At 49.1% G+C, this 23,168-nt stretch overlaps 2 protein-coding genes across 2 annotated transcripts in view; both read left to right on the forward strand.

Annotated features, from left to right (window-relative positions):
- Positions 1-3,664: 3,664 nt before the first annotated feature.
- Positions 3,665-15,654, forward strand: LOC142255057 (vomeronasal type-2 receptor 26-like). The gene is made up of 3 exons (XM_075326496.1): positions 3,665-3,871; positions 6,707-6,830; positions 14,750-15,654. Exons 1-3 carry the CDS (start codon positions 3,665-3,667, stop codon positions 15,652-15,654), a joined length of 1,236 nt encoding a protein of 411 aa, XP_075182611.1.
- A 6,006-nt stretch (positions 15,655-21,660) lies between these two features.
- The window catches only part of LOC142255058 (uncharacterized), a 1,627-nt gene continuing 119 nt past the window's right edge, over positions 21,661-23,168 (forward strand). The window contains exons 1-4 of the mRNA XM_075326497.1: positions 21,661-22,563; positions 22,635-22,763; positions 22,846-22,979; positions 23,053-23,168. The exon at positions 23,053-23,168 is cut by the window's right edge and continues 119 nt beyond it. Coding sequence (XP_075182612.1) covers positions 21,661-22,563; positions 22,635-22,763; positions 22,846-22,979; positions 23,053-23,168 — 1,282 coding nt within the window. The remainder of the gene's footprint in view (positions 22,564-22,634; positions 22,764-22,845; positions 22,980-23,052) is intronic.

Genomic DNA, 23,168 nt, shown 5'->3' on the forward strand with positions numbered 1-23,168 from the left:
CCTTAATCCGACCTTCTCTCCTCAGATTGTCAATGTACTAGATTACCAGCAGGTATTCAATCTTAGCTTATTGTTTGATCTTCGGCATGGAAAAATGCCCGATATGGAAAGTTACTTCAACAGTTTCCATCCCTCGAAGAATCCTAGCAGGATTTTTCAGCCTTTTTGGAGAATGTTTAAAATATAGTCCCTTCTCCAAAAATAAGGCCAAGTTGTGCAGCTCTTTCAGGTTATGTAACTTTTCTTGGTGTATGTTGTTCCATTGTGTTGCTGTAAGTCTTGATGTTTATAGTCACATGCCGGCTATTTAATGAAATGAATATTCACCCGCAGCCACCGCTATGCCGGGTGTCAGTGACTCATTCAGGCTGCGGTATTACTGCCCGGGGATGGCAGCGCTAGGCTCGCACTGGCCGGCGGCTCTCCTCAGTTACAGCTGCTTAGATACACACACTGGTACGCTCGGGTCAGAAGAGCTGCCGGCCCATGCTAGCATTGTGCTGCCATCCCCGGGCAGTAATACCGCAGTCTGAGTGAGTTTACGGACACTGCGCACAGGAGTGGACATGAGAAGAGGCTGAATATTAAGGCTGCGTGCCCATGATCAGTGTTTGCAGCGTTTTGGATGAAGCATGCTTCAGCTGCGTCCAAAACGCTGCGTTGTACAGTACAAGCACAGTGGATGGATTGCTAGAAATCCCGTGCCCACTGTGCTTCTTTTTCCGCAGCAAACACTGACCTGCGGTGCGGCTTTCCAGATCGCAGCATGTCATTTGCTTGCTGTGGATTCGCATGCGTCCTCTGTAGGGAGAACACAGCGAGGAGACCGCAGCGCACTGAACCGTGACCGTAGGTACGAGCAGCTGCGGTCTCCTGCGTTCTCCTGCGGAGGAGACACGCAGCCCCGCAGGTCATGACCTGCTGCGTTCAGGTCAGAGTGAGTCCTGATCGTGGGCACATACCCTAATTTTTACATTAACGAAAGTTCCAATCACTGACTCCAGCAGAGGGGTTGTGCTAGATTACGGGCAGGGGAAGGAGTGAATATTCATCTTTCATTAACGGGTGACCCAGTCACTGCCACTAATACAAAATATAAGACATCCCTCAAAAATAAGCCCTACTGTGTACCGCCCTGGGGGCTCAGCCGGCTGCCGAGCCGCTCGGATCCGTGCTCATCGATGGGTGGCTCGAGCTTCCCACGGATCTGGGGGTCCCGCCGCCTCTCTGTAAAGGAGGGGGAGGATATTGGGAAGTCGTTGCTTTGGCACTACGCGCGCAGGTGGGGTGGTGGTTTGGGGATTGAGAGTTCGTGACGCCACCCATGGGGCTGTGGTGAATGGATGGACACCACCGCTGCCGTTGACTAGGCTCCCGGGAACGGTGTTACGCAGCTTGGTGTTAACCCCTCCGTGGGTAGGGGTGATGGTCCCGGGGCCCGAAGGGTCGCTGTAAATTGCTGGTGTAGGGCAGTGTTGGTGCGGTGCTCGGCCCGAGGGCTCTGGTGTACTCACTATTACAAACACACTGGAGTCTCTGGTAAACCAAACAAGATGGTGGATGGTGCCCGCAGCCGGCTGTGTTCTCCCCTTTTCTCGGGCTGGTGGTTGCCTCCTTTCTCCTGCACCTTTTGTGTATGTGCTCGACTGCCTATGCTTCAGTGACGGTAGTCCGCTCCCCAGCTGAATGTGGGCTGAGGAACCCATTTGCCTGCAGACGCTGGCCCTTTGGATCTCTATGCCTTGGCGGTGGCTTTCTATCCTTGTTGGGTGAGCTGTTGTCTTCGGTCAGGCCTTGGATGGGAAGGGACCTCAAGTCCAAACCCCATTCAGTTAATTTGACTTGTTCCAGTAGCTTCTGGGCCTTGTACTGGGTCTAAGTACCCCTCCTGGTGCTCCAGTTTCCAATCGGTTCCCCGTTTCGGTACCGGCGGGCCACCACCCGTCCCCGGTCCTTACGGTTCCACCGGCTATAATCCCAGCTCCTGCAGGCGGCCACCACCATCTGCCTCCTGGCCACAGGGTGTCTGGGTTATGACCCGGTCCACTGACAGACGTTCTCTTCTCCTCTGTCACTCTCTCTACTCCTCTCCTTCCTCTCCCTTTCACTCTCCTCTCTCAACTCTCAACTCTCCTTTCTCATCTCTCCTCTCTCAACTCTCAACTCTCCTTTCTCATCTCTCCTCTCTCATCTCTGTGTAATTCCCGCCTCAGGGCCTGTGAACTCATTGGTGGGCGGAGCCAACCGCCTGGCTCCGCCCACTTGGTGTGCCCGTCAGAACCTGAGAGGGGTGACTCAGGGTTTTAGGTTGGCTGCTGGTACCCTTTTTAGGAGAAGGTGTTGTGCGGGGGCCTAACTGTGACCACCTGGCTACTCCAGGGCGTCACAACTGTATCTTGTGGAGCCAAAAATAATAATAATGGAGTGCGCTGGAGGTCATTGTTCAATGCATTTCTATGGGAGCCTTGTCTTGGCTTCATTCTGGCCTCATCCTGGCCTAATTCTTGTCTCATTCTGGCCTCGTCCTGGCCTCATTCTGATCTCATCTTGACCTCATTCTGGCTTTGTCCTGTCATTGTTCTGGCCTCATTCTGGCCTCATTCTGGCCTTGCACTGACCTCATTCTGGCCTCATTCTGGTCTCACTCTGGCCTCATCCTTGCATCATTCTGGCCTCATTCAGGCTTCATTCTGGCCTCATTCTGGTCCCACTCTGGCCTCATCCTTGCATCACTCTGGCCTCATCCTTGCATCATTCTGGCCTTGCACTGACCTCGTTCTGGCCTCATTCTGGTCTCACTCTGGCCTCATCCTTGTATCATTCTGGCCTCATTCAGGTCTCATTCTGGCCTCATCCTTGCATCATCCTTGCCTCATTCTGGCCTCATTCTGGCCTCATTCAGGCTTTATTCTGGCCTCATTCTGGCTTCATTCAGGTCTCATTCTGGCATTGCACTGACCTCGTTCTGGCCTCATTCAGGCTTCATTCAGGCTTCATTCAGGTCTCATTCTGGCCTCATTCAGGCCTCATTCTGGCCTCATTCTGGCCTCATTCTGGCTTCATTCTGGCCTCATTCTGGCTTCATTCTGGTCTCATTCTGGCCTCATCCTTGCATCATTCTGGCCTCATTCTGGCCTTGCACTGACCTCGTTTTGGCTTCATTCTGGCCTCATCCTTGCATCATTCTGGCCTCATTCTGGCCTTGCACTGACCTCGTTCTGGCCTCATTCTGGCTTCATTCAGGCTTCATTCTGGCCTTGCACTGACCTCGTTCTGGCCTCATTCAGGCCTTATTTTGGCTCTCAGAGATGCAGTGAGCACCTGTAATGTAAGTTCTGACTGAAAATGCAGGAAGGAAAGCATAAGACGGGGGCACGGGGTTTAGATTTAAAGTGCCACTCTAGAGGTGAAAAAACAAGCTTTAGTTGTGCTTTAACACTAGAAGTCCCAGAGAGGGGTCATTTAACATTTCTACCTTTGGAACCCAGTGACTTTTGGAACCCTGGGACTTCTAGTGTTAAAGAATTTCTGACCTGTGCTGCACAATATATCCGCTCGGCTGCAGAATCTATGTTCCATTATTAGCTCCTCGTTATTAAAAAATGTACACACTTTACTGATGTTGTTTTCATCTCTATAAAAGGTGCACCATTATATAAAAGCCATGACGTGTTCAACAGACGGCTCTGAACGAAAATGTTTTACTGAAAAGGGAGAACAGCAACCCAGCTATTCAATTTATAACGACATTTTACTGAGGAGGAACTACAGAGCTTTGCGGGCGGTGGCGTCATACAATGTCAGCGCTGGGAGCGACCTGGAGTTCTCAATTTCAACAGAAAAGATAAGATGGAAAAACAGTGAAAAAAAAGTAAGTAATAAAAATTCCCAGCCTGGATGTTACAGGGTCTATAGTTTATTAGCATCTAAACTCCTGTGCCTCTCTGCCACAAGAAGAGGAAATAGGCAAAGACTCCCGCGTAGTATCCCGACAATTCATCCATAATCCCCTCTCCTATATTCTGCACAACAAGCAAAATATTAGATTCCTTACAAAGTATATTTATACAACATTGCAAACTTTTCTATCAGTCAAACTTTAAATTCTCCACTGAATCTGTGAATAACAACAATTAACAAAACCACATATTCCATTTTACCATTGACGTTACGGTGGAGCTCAAGCATTCAATAGGGCGTAGACTTGGTGTTTCGTTTGAGCCGTCCACCTCCTTGGCTGAAGGATCAGATCAGCTTCTTTAAGAAAGGTACAATGTACAAATGATGGCTATATGAAGGGGATGGAAGTTTGCAATTTGTGTAAATTTTAACCATTCCTTCTTTATTCTGAGACGCCCCTGGACTATTCAGATCGTCACAGGGTACTGCACAAACTGCCCTCCCCATGCAGTATTCAACCCCCCATGGTTCTGGGTCTCCATCCTGCAGTACTGCCTCCACCAGCATTCACAAATCCTTGATACACTTTGCACCACACCTGTCAGGCACACCAGTGGGCTGCTTAAGCAGGAATAGGGGGGCCCACCAACGGGTCAGACAGGAGGTGGGAGGCGTCAAGGTCAGTCAGTTGAGTGGTAGCCTTTGAGTTGTGAGGAGCTCTGAGGAAGCTGGGAGTTGGAGCTCCCAGGGGAGAGGAAAACTAGGTCGCAGACGGTGGTCTGGACCTAGAGGAGTCGGACCCCCGGTCGCAGGGGATTGTGGCTAGGTTGCTGGAACCTGTCGAGGAGGACGGCCAGCAGCTTGGTCCTATCACCAGTCCGGGACCGAAGGCACGACGGGGTACACAGACCCTAGGTCGGTGAGAAGCTTCAGGCAACCCGGCAATTAACATGATGAGAACGGGGCCTCTATGGACTGTTCCCACCCAGCTCAGAGATCGAGGGCACTAATGCAATGAGGGGGATAGGGCTTTCATAGCAAGCAGCCCACTGAAATCCCAAGCGTGAGCTCCAGACAGACTCCTTCACTTAGCCACAGTGGGGAGCGGGATCTGGATAGCTCGAAGCTACCGGGCCACAACGGACAATCTAAAACTTAGAGCCAGGAGGCAGGATAGGGACCACCAGCAGCACTGTAGGGGATGGGACCTGGATGAGCTCCCCTCGAGATGGAATGGCGTTCAGAGAATTGGTTTACCCTGTTGTCAGCGTCTACTTCATTGCTGAGTGAGTACCCGACTGACCCCTGCACTGCATCCCAGCACCTCCAAACAGAGTCCCGGGGCCTGTCCCTACCCATGGAGGGCAATGTCACCTAGCTGCCCCACTCCATCACCTGGTGTACTCCCAACGGCAACGACAGTACTCCTAATTACCGTACACCATGGATGGTGTCACGAACTATACCAAATACCCTGTAAATACCCCCTTTTACATTTGAGTGTGGCCCCTAAGCCCCCGGGTCCAGTGACCCTAGAGTCACGAACGAACACCACCCCCGGATCCGAGCAGTTCGATCTGTTGCTGGGGCGGCACAATTCCATCTAGAAAGTTTGGAATAAATTGATGGTTGGTTGTTGGCTGTGATGTGGGGTTTGAACCCGTCAGTTATTGTCCAATCAGTGCTGACATTGACTGCGTAGGGACGCAACCCATTGGCAAAACAAATGTTAATTCTTAGTTGTCAGTTTATTCATGCATATAGATCAAGAACAACAGATTTAGCACAACGTGTTTTAGCACAACGTGTTCTGAGAAAAATGACTCCAAAAATTGGAAAAACCCCGACCCCAGACGTGATCTGTTAATGGCTGGCGGCATGTATGTGGGCAGAGACCCGAACTGCCCAGTTAGTGACTTCCATTTGGACTCAGGTCCAGTCTGGGTCCTAAACTGAACTTTATCTAAAGTCCACCTGAACCCGCCAAACCGGACTTCCACGTGTCCGCTCATCTCTACTCATGACAATTGTGGTGGCTCGTCTTTTCTATCTCCATTTCCATCTATCTTCTCCAATTGTTTCCCACCTGTCTTGTACAAGTTTCCACAGCCAAGTGGCACCCAGGATTCTGGGGCCTTGATCAAGATCAGACTCAAGAGGATCCATGCTACTGGCATAGGGAACAGTAATCTACCTAGTACGGAAGGGACTCTAAGTGCTTCAAGCCACAGGGACCTGCACTACAAAGTGCAGCAAGGAAGGGCCCACAGACTACCGCACCGGTTCTGACCTCCTACGGATCCGGGATCGGCTGCAGCCTATCACAACGGTGAACGGTACTATGGGGCTGGCAACTGAAGTTGTGAATAAAGACACCTTGAACCTGCAGAGACTGTGTTGGCTCATCCTTACCGGCGCCGCCACCCAGCTTGCCATTATCACTCTCATCATCCACCCAGGGCCCGCTCCACCTGTGGGGAGCGGCACCATCCCGACTGCCATAATATCTGCCCCGGCGAGGAATTCTGCAGCGGCGGCTACTCCCTGGCTGCATACCACAGGTGGCATCACGACAAACTTTCCCCAATCACCCCTGCTTCCCCTTCATTTACTGCAGCCTCGGTGCAATGGAACCGGGCAAGGCCACCTGTGACATCGCCTGACCCGACTCGTCAACGGCCCGGCAACAAGTAGCTTAACCACCTGCCCCGTGGAGCGCTGCACTTCTTTAAAAAATAACACAGTTTTGAAATGTTGATGACATATTTAAATAAATAATAACACAAAGTTTTACTGCTTTCTGCAGATCCCAAGGTCCCAGTGCTCCGCAAGCTGTAAATCCGGACAGAGGAAAGTGACATCTTCCAGCATACACTTGTGCTGCTACGATTGTGCCCCATGTTCAGAAGGAGAAATATCCAATAAGTCAGGTATGTTACCATTAACCTTCTTTCCTCTAGGACTGAAATTGTAAAATTTGAGGTCACATTATAATTCTAAACCTGTGTAGCAGGACATCAAAGAAAGCAAAGATTAGCAGGTCATAAAATCATCCAGTCTTTAAGGGGTGAAGGAGACTAGATTCTTTATTTAAATGATCAACTTTTCCAGATCTTTTTAGGACTGGACAGAAAGTTCAAGGAACACTGAAGATCAGTAGAAGTAGATACAAAAGATTGTAGATGAATCTCCGAAACTGAAAGCACTAGATGTAGCAGAGCCAAAAGTGCGGATAGCACAGGAGTATTAGAGAAGTATCGGCAATCTGGTACTTTGTTGCAGATCTGTGATAACCCCAAGGAACAGAAGAGTGGTGAGGGAAAACAACCCCAAGAATAGCTGAGAGGAGCTTGATATCAGGCATCGGGATACAGTAGGGTGGATTGTATCTTTATCTGGCAGAATTGCACCAGGAATTTCTATTCTGAACTTGGTAGTAGAAGCTGATTGCTGAATAACAGTCAGGAGCAGATGAGAAGAAAATCACACAACTGGCTGGAGCTGAGCCGATTGTAAAGTGTGTGTTACAGTTGCTGTGGCACTGGAGTCTATGTCCAGATTTCTTGCTACTGCACATGTGCGAGCACAGGAGACTATGTCCAGATTTCTTGCTACTGCACATGTGCAAGCGCTGGAGACTAAGTCCTATCTTGGAGCCATTGCACATGTGCGGGTGACATCATCGCTGACACGAGGTCACATGTCTCTGACACCTTCTATGCCGATTGGCTGCTGGTCATGTGCTTGTGACACGTGGTCACATGTCTCTGACACCTTCTATGCCGATTGGTCGCTGGTCATGTGCTTGTGACGCTTTGCTCGGTGATAGGCCAGCGTGACGTCATTCCTGTCGTTCTGGCAGCGGATTGGCTCTGGTGTCCTCCATCTTGGATGAGGCACAGAGTCTATATAAGACCCTGACGCACGCCGCACGGCGCTCAGTCCTCTTGGTTCATGCATGAGAGTAGACGCTCTGTGCACGTTCCTCTAGGCATCTCTCTGTCTATGCTAGGTGAGCGCTACCGGCAGGGTAGCGTTCTTATACCTTAAAGCTTTGGCTGCAGTCCGTATCCTTACCTCTTAGGGGAGCGGACATAGGCAGGTGCCTGAGGCACATGGTCTGGCTGGGCCTTGTGATTCTACTCGTAGGTGGACGTTGCCGCTAGGGTAACGTTCCTTATACTGCGTCTGGCAGTTGTTCGTATCCTCGCACACTAGGGGAGCGAACAGAGGTAGGAGCTTTGTGTGGCTTATGCTGCTGTCCGTCTCTTTTGCCCCACTAGAAGAGCGGACCTAGGCAGGTGCCATATCTAGTGGTTCGTGTCCTCGAACACTAGTGGAGCGAACGCAGGTAGGAGCTTTGTGCGGCTTACGCTGCTGTTCGTCTCTTTTGCACCACTAGAAGAGCGGACCTAGGCAGGTGCCATATCTAGTGGTTCGTGTCATCGCACACTAGTGGAGCGAACAGAGGTAGGAGCTTTGTGCGGCTTACGCTGCTGTCCGTCTCCTGGCACCACTAGAGGAACGGACCTAGGTAGGTGCCTTTGTCTCTGTGATTATTAACAGAGACCATTCCACACACCCTCCAAGTAAGGGAGGAATTGCCTTATTTACTAATTATACTCCTCTGTGAGTTTAACAGAGGTATTGCACTCTGCCATAGTCTGCAGCAGAGTCTTTGCACGGTGGACCCTGACTGTCTGTTACTCCTTTTAGGTTTTATTATCAGACAGCCATGTAACATTAGGACTGAGCCAAGGGTCTGGCAGTTATGGCAGAATATCAGCAGTTACACCGTTACATACAAGTACTTGAGTCACGGCTCAAGAGTATAGAGGATAAACCTCAGACCATGGTGACATCTGCACATGATCCTCGACTTGCTCTGCCAAACAGATATTCTGGCGATGCCAGATCATGTCGTGGTTTCATTAGTCAGTGTCAGATACACCTAGAGGTCAACTCTTCTCGCTTCTCTACGGAGAGGTCCAGAGTAGGCTTTATCATCTCCTTACTTCAGGACAAAGCCTTAGAATGGGCGACTCCCCTATGGGAGCGCTCTGATGTGGTTACTCTGAGACATCAAGACTTTCTTGATGCTCTTAAGGCGGTATTGATGGGTCCGCAGGTTACCCATGATGCGGCCCTGAGACTGTTAGATCTATCTCAGGGTTCGTTATCCACTAGTTCTTTTGCCATTGCTTTTAGAACTCTGGTGGCAGAACTAGATTGGCCAGAGAAGGTGTTGATTCCTATCTTCTGGAGAGGGTTGGCAGGCTATGTTAAGGATGCTCTTGCTACTCGTGAGGTCCCTGCTTCTCTGGAAGACTTGATCACAGTAGCAACGAGGATCGACGTACGCCATAGGGAACGTAGACTCGAGGTCTCTTCCTCACGCCCTAAGCATCGGGCTATTCCAGTTGTTGAGGGTCCACTACCATCTTCCTCAGCATCTGAAACATCTCCCACTCCTATGGAGTTAGGTCATACGTCCTCCAGACTACACAAGTCTGGTCCTCCTATATGTTACGTATGTCGTCAGGCTGGGCACTATGCCAACAAGTGTCCTAGCCGTCAGGGAAACTCCCAGGCCTAGTAACCATTAGAGGGGGGTTACTAGAGACATCTTCTGCACCCTCTAAGTGTAGCATCCCAGGTCAGCTCTCATTCTCTGAGAATACATGGCCTATTATGGCTTTTGTGGATTCCGGAGCTGACGGGACTTTTGTGTCCTCAGGATTTGTAAAGAGACACAATATTCCCTCTATCATGTTAGAGGCGCCTATTCCTGTCCGTGTTGTTAATGGAACTATGTTGTCTGACTCCATTACATTGAGGACAGTTCCCTTGCGCCTTTCCCTGTCTCAGGGTCACATAGAGGAGATTTCTTTTCTTGTTTTGCCTGAGGGTATAGACGACGTCCTTCTGGGTCTCCCATGGCTTCGGACTCATGCTCCTCACATTGACTGGGAGTCCGACAGCATTATTAGTTGGGGTTGGAAATGTCAGTCCCGATGTCTTCCCTTACCACCTAAGGTTGTTGTGGTTGCATCAACTGATCTCTCTCCCATACCTACACCCTATTTGGATTTCGCTGACGTGTTCTCCAAACAGGGTGCTGAGGTTCTTCCACCCCATAGGCCGTATGACTGTGCCATAGACCTTATCCCAGGTTCGGTTCCACCTAAGGGCAGGGGTTACCCCCTGTCGATACCTGAGTCGGAGGCCATGTCGACCTATATAAGAGAGAGTTTAGAGAAGGGGTTCATTCGTAAGTCTGTCTCTCCCGCGGGAGCTGGGTTTTTCTTTGTTCGGAAGAAAGAGGGTAATTTGCGTCCCTGCATAGATTACAGGGGTCTCAACGCAATCACAATAAAGAACAAATACCCGTTACCTTTAATTTCGGAGCTCTTTGACAGACTGAGGGGAGCTCAGGTTTTTACGAAGTTGGATCTGCGGGGTGCGTATAACTTGGTACGAATTCGAGAGGGTGACGAATGGAAGACCGCTTTTAACACCCGAGACGGTCACTATGAATACCTCGTCATGCCTTTTGGTTTATGTAATGCACCCGCAGTATTTCAGGACTTTGTAAACGATGTGTTCAGGGATTTACTGTTATCCTCTGTAGTGGTGTATCTGGACGACATCCTGATTTTCTCTCCTGATCTGGAGACTCATCGTCAGGATGTCGTTCGTGTCCTTTCCCGTTTAAGGGAGCACTCATTGTTTGCTAAACTCGAAAAATGTGTATTCGAGCAGTCATCCTTGCCTTTTTTGGGCTACATTATCTCACAAGAGGGTCTGGCTATGGATCCTGCGAAGCTCTCTGCTGTCCTGGAATGGTCCGAACCTCATTCCTTGAAGGCGGTGCAACGCTTCTTAGGATTCATAAATTATTACAGGCAGTTCATACCCCATTTCTCTACTTTGGTGGCCCCTTTGGTGGCCTTGACTAAGAAAGGTGCTAATCCCAAAGTCTGGTCTACTGAGACATCTCAGGCTTTTGAGGCAGTAAAAAGACACTTTTCAACTGCTCCCGTTCTTCAAAGACCCGATGAGAATAAGCCCTTCCTCTTGGAGGTTGATGCCTCTTCAGTGGGTGCTGGTGCGGTCTTGTATCAAAAGAACGGTGCAGGTAGAAAAAGGCCGTGTTTCTTCTTTGCTAAAACCTTTTCACCGGCAGAGAGAAACTATACCATTGGGGATAGGGAACTGCTCGCCCTGAGATTAGCCTTGGAGGAGTGGCGTCACTTGCTGGAAGGAGCGAAACATCCTTTCCAGGTCTATACAGACCATAAGAATCTGACGTACTTACAAACCGCCTAGCGTCTGAATCCTCGCCAAGCCCGCTGGTCCTTGTTTTTCTCCCGCTTTCACTTCTCCATCAACTATCTGTCTGGGAGTAAGAATAACAAGGCAGACGCCCTGTCTCGCTCTATGGTTTCTACCCAGGAAGAGATTGACGAACCTTGTCTTATCCTTCCCTCCAGGGTTTTTCATACGCTCTCCCCTGTGACTTAGACCAAATCCCACCAGGCAAGACCTTTGTTCCGCCTGATCGACAGAATAATATACTGTCGTAGGCCCACACCTCAAAGGTGGGTGGGCATTTTGGTATTAGGCGGACACGAGAGTTACTGGAGAGGTGGTATTGGTGGCCACACTTAGCCAGCCACGTCAAGAGATATGTCGGTTCCTGCTACTCGTGTGCTCACAACCGTCCATTACAGCAGAGACCGGCTGGGCTCTTGCATCCTTTACCAGTGCCAGATAGACCATGGGAGGTGGTAGGCATGGACTTTGTGGGTGATCTTCCGTGTTCACAGGGACATAGATTTGTGTGGGTCATTACGGACCATTTCGCCCGGATGGTTCATCTCGTACCGTTATCGAGAATCCCATCTTCCAGGGTACTAGCCAAACTATTCCTCAAGCATGTCTTTAGGCTTCACGGGATGCCAGATCGTATCATTTGTGATAGAGGCCCGCAATTTGCTTCCCGTTTCTGGCGAGATCTTTGTAGTCTTCTGCAAATTGAGTTGAATCTCTCTTCGGCATACCATCTGGAGACCAATGGTTTGGTTGAGCGTACCAATCAATCCATGATTATATACCTTCGACACTTTGTTGCTGAGAACCACGATAACTGGTCCTCCCTCCTACCCTGGGCAGAATTTGTCCTTAACAATTCGCTGGCTGAGGCCACTGAGCAGACACCGTTCGTACTCAATAATGGGCAACACCCTAGGGTACCGGTACCGTTTCCCGCTGCTGCACCTCCTCCTCTTGTGGCCGACTGGGCAACTAATGCCAGAGAGGTTTGGGATCGGACTCAAGAGTCGATCCAAGCAGCTAAGGACCGTATGAAGACGGTGTCCGATCGGTTTCGTCGCCCGGCTCCTGTCTTTTCTCCGGGGGACTTTGTGTGGCTCTCTGCAAAACACGTGAGACTTAGAGTGAGCTCTGTCAAATTTGCTCCTCGCTTCCTGGGTCCTTATGAGGTTCTTCGACAGGTAAATCCTGTAGTCTACCAATTGAAGTTACCCATCCATCTTAGGATCCATGACAAATTCCATGTCTCACTGCTAAAGCCGGCTATTTTACCTCACGCTCGTGAAGTGCACTCTCCTGCCTCTGATTCCTCTCACTCTAGCTATGAGGTACGAGCCATAGTTGGTTCTAAGATGGTTAGAGGGCGCAGGTTCTTCTTGATAGATTGGGAGGGCTACGGCCCGGAACATCGCTCTTGGGAGCCTGAGGAGGCTGTCCATGCTCCCGACTTAGTTGCCGATTACCTGCGTCGCCGGGAGGGGGGCCCTTGAGGGGGAGGTACTGTTACGGTTGCTGTGGCACTGGAGACTATGTCCAGATTTCTTGCTACTGCACATGTGCGAGCACTGGAGACTATGTCCAGATTTCTTGCTACTGCACATGTGCGAGCACTGGAGACTATGTCCAGATTTCTTGCTACTTCACATGTGCAAGCACTGGAGACTAAGTCCTATCTTGGAGCCATTGCACATGTGCGGGTGACATCATCGATGACACGAGGTCACATGTCTCTGACACCTTCTATGCCGATTGGCTGCTGGTCATGTGCTTGTGACACGTGGTCACATGTCTCTGACACCTTCTATGCCGATTGGTCGCTGGTCATGTGCTGGTGACGCTTTGCTTGGTGATAGGCCAGCGTGACGTCATTCCTGTCGTTCTGGCAGCGGATTGGCTCTGGTGTCCTCCATCTTGGATGAGGCACAGAGTCTATATAAGACCCTGACGCACGCCGCACGGTGCTCAGTCCTCTTGGTTCATGCATGAGAGTAGACGCTCTGTGCACGTTCCTCTAGGCATCTCTCTGTCTATGCTAGGTGAGCGCTACCGGCAGGGTAGCATTCTTATACCTTACAGCTTCGGCTGCAGTCCATATCCTTACCTCTTAGGGGAGCGGACATAGGCAGTGCCTGAGGCACATGGTCTGGCTGGGCCTTGTGATTCTACTCGTAGGTGGACGTTGCCGCTAGGGTAAAGTTCCTTATACTGCGTCTGGCAGTTGTTCGTATCCTCGCACACTAGGGGAGCGAACAGAGGTAGGAGCTTTGTGCGGCTTATGCTGCTGTTCGTCTCTTTTGCACCACTAGAAGAGCGGACCTAGGCAGGTGCCATATCTAGTGGTTCGTGTCCTCGCACACTAGTGGAGCGAACGCAGGTAGGAGCTTTGTGCGGCTTACGCTGCTGTTCGTCTCTTTTGCACCACTAGAAGAGCGGACCTAGGCAGGTGCCATATCTAGTGGTTCGTGTCCTCGCACACTAGGGGAGCGAACGCAGGTAGGAGCTTTGTGCGGCTTACGCTGCTGTTCGTCTCTTTTGCACCACTAGAAGAGCGGACTTAGGCAGGTGCCATATCTAGTGGTTCGTGTCCTCGCACACTAGTGGAGCGAACGCAGGTAGGAGCTTTGTGCGGCTTACGCTGCTGTCCGTCTCCTGGCACCACTAGAGGAACGGACCTAGGTAGGTGCCATTTCACACTCACTGCCTTTGTCTCTGTGATTATTAACAGAGACCATTCCACACACCCTCCAAGTAGGGGAGGAATTGCCTTATTTACTAATTATATTCCTCTGTGAGTTTAACAGAGGTATTGCACTCTGCCATAGTCTGCAGCAGAGTCTTTGCACGGTGGACCCTGACTGTCTGTTACTCCTTTTAGGTTTTATTATCAGACAGCCCCCCGTAACAGCGTGGCATATCTCCTGGGAAGCACATTATGGTAGAATGCACTAGTGCCTGACTACTCAGGAAGCACAGCCACCTGAGACAGCTTTAAAAAACCTTGAATTATCTCTTCAGAGATGCATGCTGGCTTACCCTAGTGAACCAGCCCATACTAGCACAGAAGGAACAAAGGCTTCCATAAAGAGTTTAACATTTTTCTGAAATTCTTCCACAAATTCTGGACAGTTATTCTCAGATCGGCGACCTCCGACCATCTTTGCTTCTGAGACACTCTGCCTTTCTATCATGCTCTATTTATACACAGTCATGTGAATTTAAGATGTTTTTCATTAGTACCATTTACTTTTTCAGAATTTTGTTATCACTTTCCCAACATTTTTGGGTTGCTTCCACCAATATCTAAATTAGTTAACCTTTTCCAATAAATGACCATCGTTGACCACCTGATCTGGGTCCTATGTTCTGTGTTAATAAAATATGAGATTTCCAAATCATTGCATTCTTAATTCTGTACATTTTACACACCATCCCAACTTTATTAGAATTGAGATTGTTGAATCTGCACATGTAACCTCAAGTAATGATTGTATCTCACATGCACTTTCTCCTACAGATAGTGAAAACTGCATGAAGTGTCCAGAAGACGCCTGGTCAAGTGAGAACCGAACATTCTGCATCTCAAAGAAGATAGAATATTTATCTTATAGTGAGGACATCATTTCTGTAGCTTTTTCTTGTTTATCCACCTTCTTCTGTATTCTGACTACTTTAATTTTTGCAATTTTTGTTTCACACCGTGACACCCCGATTGTAAGAGCGAATAACAAGAACCTGAGCTTCGTTCTCCTGGTCTCCATCATGCTCAGCTTCCTCTGTGTCTTCTCTTTCCTCGGTCGTCCTGTGGATATTACCTGCATGTTACGTCAGATCTGCACTGGACTACTTCTCTCAATATCCATCTCTTCGTTGTTGGCCAAGACCATAACGGTTTACATCGCTTTCAAAGCCACCAAACCTGGAAGTGTGTGGAGAACATGGACTGGAGTAAAACTCCCTAATTGTGTGCTCCTGATCTGCTCCTCCGTCCAAGTGGTCATCTGTATGAGTTGGGTGACCCTCTGTCCCCCCTTCCAGGAGCTGGACACACAGTCTTATAGAGAGAAGATCATAGTTCAGTGTAATGAAGGCTCCGATCTTTGGTTCTACTCTGTCCTGGGTTATATGGGGATTCTGGCCGCTGTTAGTTTTATTACAGCTTTCTTAGCCCGGACATTACCGGACAGTTTTAATGAGGCCAAGTACATCACCTTCAGCATGCTGGTGTTCTGCAGCGTCTGGATAGCCATGATCCCGGCTTATCTCAGCACCAAAGGCAAATATATGGTGGCTGTGGAGATATTTGCCATCCTGACCTCTAATGCTGGGCTGTTCGGCTGCATATTTTTCCCTAAATGTTACATCATTCTCTATAAACCTGAGCAAAATACAAAGTCCTATATAATGAGCCGGACTGCGTGATATTTTATAAGATGAGTAGAATGGTTTTATACGGCATTAGTTAAATAATAACCGTTACCAATTCTTCATTTTACTGATAATACAACATAATAGTAATAATTTGCAGAGTAAACAGATGAATGAAACTTGCAAGTTTCTTATTTATTTCTGTTAGGAAATCCTTTAAGGTGACCCGGCTGAAATTCCTTGAAGTGCAAAATAATTACAGTCATCACTTATCTGTTATTTGCTGGAGTATCCACCACTTGCACAGACACAACCAATACATTTAGTACATTTAGCCGTAACGGCTGATAACGATGCGAGATGCAAGTAAAATCATAAGGGTACTTTACACGCTGCGATATCGGTACCGATATCGCTAGTGGGTGCACCCACCCCCGTCGGTTGTGCGTCACAGGGAAATCGCTGCCCGTGCCGCACAACATCGCTAACATTCATCACACGGACTTACCTTCCCTGCGACGTCGCTCTGGCCGGCGATCCGCCTCCTTTCTAAGGGGCTGGTTCTTGCCGCGTCATAGCGATGTCACACGGCAGTCATCCAATAGCAGAGGAGGGGCGGAGATGAGCGGCTAGAAAATGCCGCCCACCTCCTTCCTTCCACATTGCCGGTGGACGAAGGTAAGGAAATGTTCGTCGCTCCTGAGGTGTCACACACAGCGATGTGTGCTGCCGCAGGAACGAGGCACAACATCGCTACTAAGCAGACAACAATATTTGGTGTTTCTCCAAAACCAATGATTGTTGCCACTTTTGCGATTGTTTAAGGTCACTCATACGTGTCACATGCTGCGATGTCGCTAACGACGCCGGATGTGCGTCACAAACACCGTGACCCTGACGATAAATCGTTAGCAATAGCTCAGCGTGTAAAGCCCCCTATACTCTGTCAGCCTGATTCTTGCTCTGTACAGAGCAATGTAGCAGAGCTGACAATGCTCTCTCTGCTTCTTTCTCTGTAGAGCCGCTTGTCTTTAGAGAGTGATGAAGCAGAGCTGACATTAATGTCTCTGTGGACTATGTAGGACTAAGAAGTTTTTTATAATAAAGATGGAGTCTCTAAATTTTTTTTTGTTTTATTTCGAACATGGGGAAAACAAAAAGAAGACGCATGGAGGATTGGCTGGACGGGTGAAATGTGACAGGAGTATTCTTTTTTTGTTTTGATGGTGTTACATGTTTTTAGAGCAATGGGGTGTGGTAATTCTCACGAGAACTCACTAATAAAAAGGCTTACACAGGGATGTGACTAAGCTGAGGGATGCAGGGAATGTCTTTACTTTGCAGCTATGTTTTCTGCTGTTTATCCTCACGTAAGACATATACGTACGCTCATACCTGGTACGCCTAAATTCATGAACGATATCAATCACCATTATCTTCATTCCTTCAGGGGAGGATTTTGGATTCACATGTCTGTACATTTTCTTGGCCCTCAATGGTGCAGAATCAATCCCTGAAACTCTTACGTTAGCGTTAGAGCGCTAAAATTTTGGAGGCACTGCTGAGATACCTCCAGAAAACGTGATAGGAATTGAAATAAGGAAGTTTTTCAAAAATGAAGAGACTAAAATACCATCCTTCCTTCTCCTGTCTTTTTGGATCTGCTTCTAATTCAGAGCCAGTAAAGGAATGCAGAGACTAAGGGCGGCTTTGCATGCTGCGACATCGCTAGCCGATGCTAGCGATGCCGAGCGCGATAGTACCTGCCCCCGTCGCAGAGCGGAGGCATTTACGAAACTTTTGAGATCGTTTATCGGCGCATCTAGACTTTAGACGTTGCGACGTCGTTACCGGCGCTGGATGTGCGTCACTTTTGATTTGACCCCGACGATATCACAGTAGCGATGTCGCAACGTGCAAAGTACCCCTAAGACAGGACCGATCATACAGAATGTGCCATCACTATGGAATTTCTGTGTATTCTGATACTAGAGAGTGTTTGAAATTAGTTTCATGAAACTGGAGATTATTTCACGATATCTAAAATTAGTGTCATAGTTGGGATCCAGAATGTGACGCTACAGATTATTCCAAGGCACCTGGAATTTGTTTTAGGAAATTTGTGTGGGGACCCCAAGTGGCAAGTACATGTTGGATAATGCCATTGATGAAGTGAGTGGTATAGTGGGCATTAGAGCATTGAAGGCAGTGGTAGATAATGCACAGAAAATGGAGGTGAAGAGTCAGTGCATGAACAAAAGAATTGGGAGAGGTTGGATACATCCCCCCATCCTACCTCCTCAATACAGTGCCCTTGTAAGAAGGTGGACAAGGACAGTAGAACTCTCCGGAAGACATCGGCCACAATATTTGAATGATGTAATTTAAAGGGAAGGTTTCGTCCAAAAAAAAAAATTCAATAACTGAAAAAATGTAAAGTATTAATATTTTAATGTTTTGTTTAGATATTATTATTTACTTTTAATTGAGCAAAATATAAAAAAAACATTAAAAAGTTCGATATTTTCCACTCTTAAACACTAGGGGGAGCAGCTGCTGAAATCCAACAGAAATACCACTGTAGAAATAGCTGACATTACAGATGCAGTAAAGTGGGCAGAGTCTGTTTTCCTGTGTGTGATGTCACCTCCCCCTCCTAATCTGGGGGTTTCCAATGGATAACAGATAATGAAATGTAGGGACACAGTGCAGAGCCATTTTGCTGGTGACCAGACATGTCTAAAGTGTCACCAAGGACAGCATTAGATACACAGCTCAGCAGACAGTATCACACAGGATAGGATTAGATACACAGCTCAGCAGACAGTATCACACAGGAGAGGATTAAATACACAGCTCAGCAGACAGTATCACACAGGAGAGGATTAGATACACAGCTCAGCAGACAGTATCACACAGGAGAGGATTAGATACACAGCTCAGCAGACAGTATCACACAGGAGAGGATTAGATACACAGCTCAGCAGACAGTATCACACAGGATAGGATTAGATACACAGCTCAGCAGACAGTATCACACAGGATAAGATTAGATACACAGCTCAGCAGACAGTATAATACAGGAGAGGATTAAATACACAGCTCAGCAGACAGTATCACACAGGGGAGGATTAGATACACCGCTCAGCAGACAGTATCACTCAGGATAGGATTAGATACACAGCTCAGCAGACAGTATAATACAGGAGAGGATTAGATACACAGCTCAGCAGACAGTATCACACAGGAGAGGATTAGATACACAGCTCAGCAGACAGTATCACACAGGAGAGGATTAGACACACAGCTCAGCAGACAGTATCACACAGGAGAGGATTAGATACACAGCTCAGCAGACAGTATCACAGGATAGGATTAGATACAGAGCTCAGCAGACAGTATCAAACAGGAGAGGATTAGATACACAGCTCAGCAGACATTATCACACAGGAGAGGATTAGATACACAGCTCAGCAGATGGTATCACACAGGATATGATTAGATACACAGCTCAGCAGACAGTATCACACAGGATAGGATTAGATACACAGCTCAGCAGATGGTATCACACAGGATATGATTAGATACACAGCTCAGCAGACAGTATCCCACAGGATAGGATTAGATACACAGTTCAGCAGACAGTATCACACAGGATAGGATTAGATACACAGGTCAGTAGACAGTATCACACAGAATAGGATTAGATACACAGCTCAGCAGAGGGTATCACACAGGATAGGATTAGATACACAACTCAGCAGACAGTATCCCACAGGATAGGATTAGATACACGGCTCAGCAGACAGTATCACACAGAATAGGATTAGATACACAACTCAGCAGAGGGTATCACACAGGATAGGATTAGATACACAGCTCAGCAGACAGTATCACACAGGATAGGATTAGATACACAGCTCAGCAGACAGTATCACACAGAATAGGATTAGATACACAGCTCAGCAGACAGTATCCCACAGGATAGGATTAGATACACAGCTCAGCAGAGGGTATCACACAGGATAGGATAAGATACACAGCTCAGCAGACAGTATCACACAGAATAGGATTAGATACACAGCTCAGCGGAGGGTATCACACAGGATAGGATTAGATACACAGCTCATCAGACAGTATCACACAGGATAGGATTAGATACACAGCTCAGCAGAGGGTATCACAGAGGATAGGATTAGATACACAGCTCAGCAGACAGTATCATACAGGATAGGATTAGATACACAGCTCATGAGTGGGTATCACACAGGATGGGATTAGATACACAGCTCAGCAGACAGTATCATACAGGATAGGATTAGATACACAGCTCAGCAGACAGTATCACACAGGAGAGGATTAGATACACAGCTCAGCAGACAGTATCACACAGGAGAGGATTAGATACACAGCTCAGCAGACAGTATCACACAGGATAGGATCCAGTTAGCACCGCTGTTGGTGACTTTCACCCATACGGATGGCAGCCCAGTGGATGGCAGCCCAGTGGATGGCAGCCCCGTGGATGGCAGCCCCGTGGATGGCAGCCCCGTAGTTGGCAGCCCCGTAGTTACCGCAACAAAGAAAGCACGTACCTGCTGATCACCCGAACGGGTGCGGACGCTCGACTTCCATGCGTACGAATGGCGGCCCAGTGGATGACTCAACAAAGACACACCCAGGTGATCAACCGAACAGGTGCGGACGCTCGACTTCCACGCACGCGTACGGATGGCAGCCCAGTGGATGACTCATCAAAGACACGCCCAGGTGATCAACCGAACAGGTGCGGACGCCAAGGACCGATAACACGAGTGCAGCCACAGCTAGTCGGTCAAACAGGACGCCGTACACCGCTATGTGATCCCGCTAACGATGGAACCGTAAGTAAACTGCGATGTATGACCAACTAAAATTATCTGAATGCCTTAAAATAACATGTAGCGCCTCTCGCTTTAGCCACCGGCGTACAGCCCTCACGTGCCCCGTTTGTCATACGGCAAGCAAATATCTGTCTACCCACCTGCACCTCCGGGGTCCCTGCACCTCCGGAAGGTCGGGGTCCCGGCACCTCCGGAAGGTCGCAGGAGCCTGAAATTTTCCAGCTTTCATCCAAGCGCCGAGGGCAGTCGGGCAAGAGTGCCCGGGGCCCCGCTCGGGCTCCTGGGGGCCCCGGCACCTCCGGAAGGTCGCGGGGGCCTGAAAATGTTCAGGTTTTATCCAAATCACGGGGGGAATAAGTCCAGAATTCGCCCGGGGGCCCCCCGGACAAAAAAACAAAGAAAACGCACACGCGATTTCGATGCGTTTTTGCCTGTGAACTTTCCCTCGTGGCCCTAGGGGCCCAGGCATGCCAACGCGGGGTTCCCCTTTGAGCTCCGTGGGTGTCAGCGGGGCATGCGCGAAAAACAATCCGGGCTCGACTTCCACGCGTTCGGATGGCAGTCTGGGGTCCCCCGGACAAAGAAACGCACACGCGATATCGATGCGTTTTGGCCCGAGAACGTACCCTCGGGGCCCAGGCACCAGCGGGACATGCGCGAAAAACAGTCCGCGGCTCGGGAGTCCTCCGGCATAGTCAGCGCTCGCTGACTACGGAAGTCTGAAAATGTTGAAAATTATTCAAAGTCCCAAGGACTCTCTGGCGAGATTGCCTGGAGCCCTTTTCGGATACAGGGGGCTGCCGACGCCGGTCAGATCTCGGAAGTCTGAAAAATGTATTTTTTTTTCTCTCGTTTCAGCCACCGGCGTACAGCCCTCACGTGCCCCGTTTGTCATACGGCAAGCAAATATCTGTCTACCCACCTGCGAAGGGTTTGCATGCGGAGACTGACCGACTCCGAGATAGAAGAGGCGTTGACCTCGGCGAAGCGCTGTCTAGACCGAGTTGCAGGAAAAGGTACTACCGTTCAATTTTGCGACCTCAAGCCTCTCGCATCCCTGGACGAGGTAGTGTTTTTTTTGGAACAACGCGGATTTTTGGTGACAGGCAAGCCGCGTTTGGACTCCATACATACACCATCTGTATCCGTTAGTGGGGGAGAGACCGCAACAGACGAGATGCCGCATCAAAGTCAGCAGGAACGGGATTCACAGGTTGAACATGACCCGCTCCCTGTTCTATCCGCTGACGACTCGGAGGGACCGGGCCCGGAGGCAGAAATTACCGCTAACATGTCTGAACATCTATCCGACGGGGAGGCCCCAGATGCTAGTACACAAAGGGAGGGACCGGGCCCGGAGGCAGAAATTACCGCTAACATGTCTGAACATCTATCCGACGGGGAGGCCCCAGATGCTAGTACACAAAGGGAGCGGGACACGCAATGGAGGATACCGAGCCGCACAGCTTCAAGAGCCGCTGGCCTGTACAAACGCCACTCCGCTAACCACCCCATGCTTAGGGAGTACGCACAGTACCTGAAGGGTACCCTTCAGACACGGGGTTGGAAGGCAGAGGTCTCAAATATCGCCAGATTTCTTTACTACGTGAACCCCAGAACCGTTAGCCTCGAGTACCTACGAAGACCCGCCAAGACGAACGATTTTTTTACCAAGCTGTGTAGCTTGCCGCTCACGAAGGCAACAGCGCTGGTAATGCTTAAACACGTACGAAGATTTACCTCGTATCATATGAATGCAACAAATTTAAGCATATCTAGGCCGCAACTTTATCGTGCCTGTGAGATCTTCATGAGCTCTACAACTGACCTCCAAAAGATATTATACAAGGGGACGTGTCGAGAAATTGTTTGCAAGCGGTACGACGCACTAATGCGCCCTACGAAGACACCGGAAGAATGCCGCCGGCTATTGGAGGTGGCAAAACCGTCATTTCTTGCCCGAATACGTGGAATTGAAAGACGGAGAGTGAATACAGCCGACTCAGAAGTGACCCGTTATCTCCAGGCACTCTTAATATTGCAGCACCTACAGAGGCCATGCGTTGTACAGAACATGACGGTAAGTAGGGTCCAGACCTGCGCGGTCCGGTGCTGTAGATCAGGGGTTTTTCTAACGTTCTCCTATAACAGATTGCAGAGTGGAACGAGAGGACGGAATACATCCACCGCGGACTGCGCTACACTATTATCGGCGTTAAGGAGCATAAAGTCGCTTCGAAACAAGTAGCCGCATTTGTGCTCTCGGAGCAAGAAGAGTCGGTAAGGCAACACATTTAGGGCTTGCGAACCCCGTTTGACCCATTCCGTCTTGCGCCAGGCGCTTAATTGATTTTTTTTTCAGTGGTTTACGATTTATGCCGAAACAATCAGGCCGCACTTCACCAGGAGCTGTGCCGCGGAGCAGGCATTCTTCGTATCGGCTAGCGGTCAGCGTATACGGTGTCCTTCGAGCAACCTCCGGCAATACCACTTAAGGTGAGCTTCTCACTGAGCCAGTTTTTAAACCAGGGCGGAAATTATGTACTTATTCTGTCGTCTTGCTCCACAGCTACAAGCTGCCGCTCGTAACCAGCCGAACGGTACGAAGAGTATGCGAAACATGGACTCTGCCGCATTATACCGACGCTGAGAAGCGCCTCTTCGCCCGGTACTTGGCGCATTCAA

This window comes from Anomaloglossus baeobatrachus, chromosome 10 (assembly GCF_048569485.1).
Source record: "Anomaloglossus baeobatrachus isolate aAnoBae1 chromosome 10, aAnoBae1.hap1, whole genome shotgun sequence".
Taxonomy (NCBI): Eukaryota; Metazoa; Chordata; class Amphibia; order Anura; family Aromobatidae; genus Anomaloglossus; species Anomaloglossus baeobatrachus.

Coding starts and splice junctions, on each gene's coding strand:
- LOC142255057 (XM_075326496.1), top strand. CDS start 3,665: ATGACGTGTTCAACAGACGGCTCTGAACGAAAATGTTTTACTGAAAAG. Junction 3,872..6,706: donor GGAAAAACAGTGAAAAAAAA/GTAAGTAATAAA, acceptor TGCTTTCTGCAG/ATCCCAAGGTCCCAGTGCTC. Junction 6,831..14,749: donor AGAAATATCCAATAAGTCAG/GTATGTTACCAT, acceptor TTTCTCCTACAG/ATAGTGAAAACTGCATGAAG.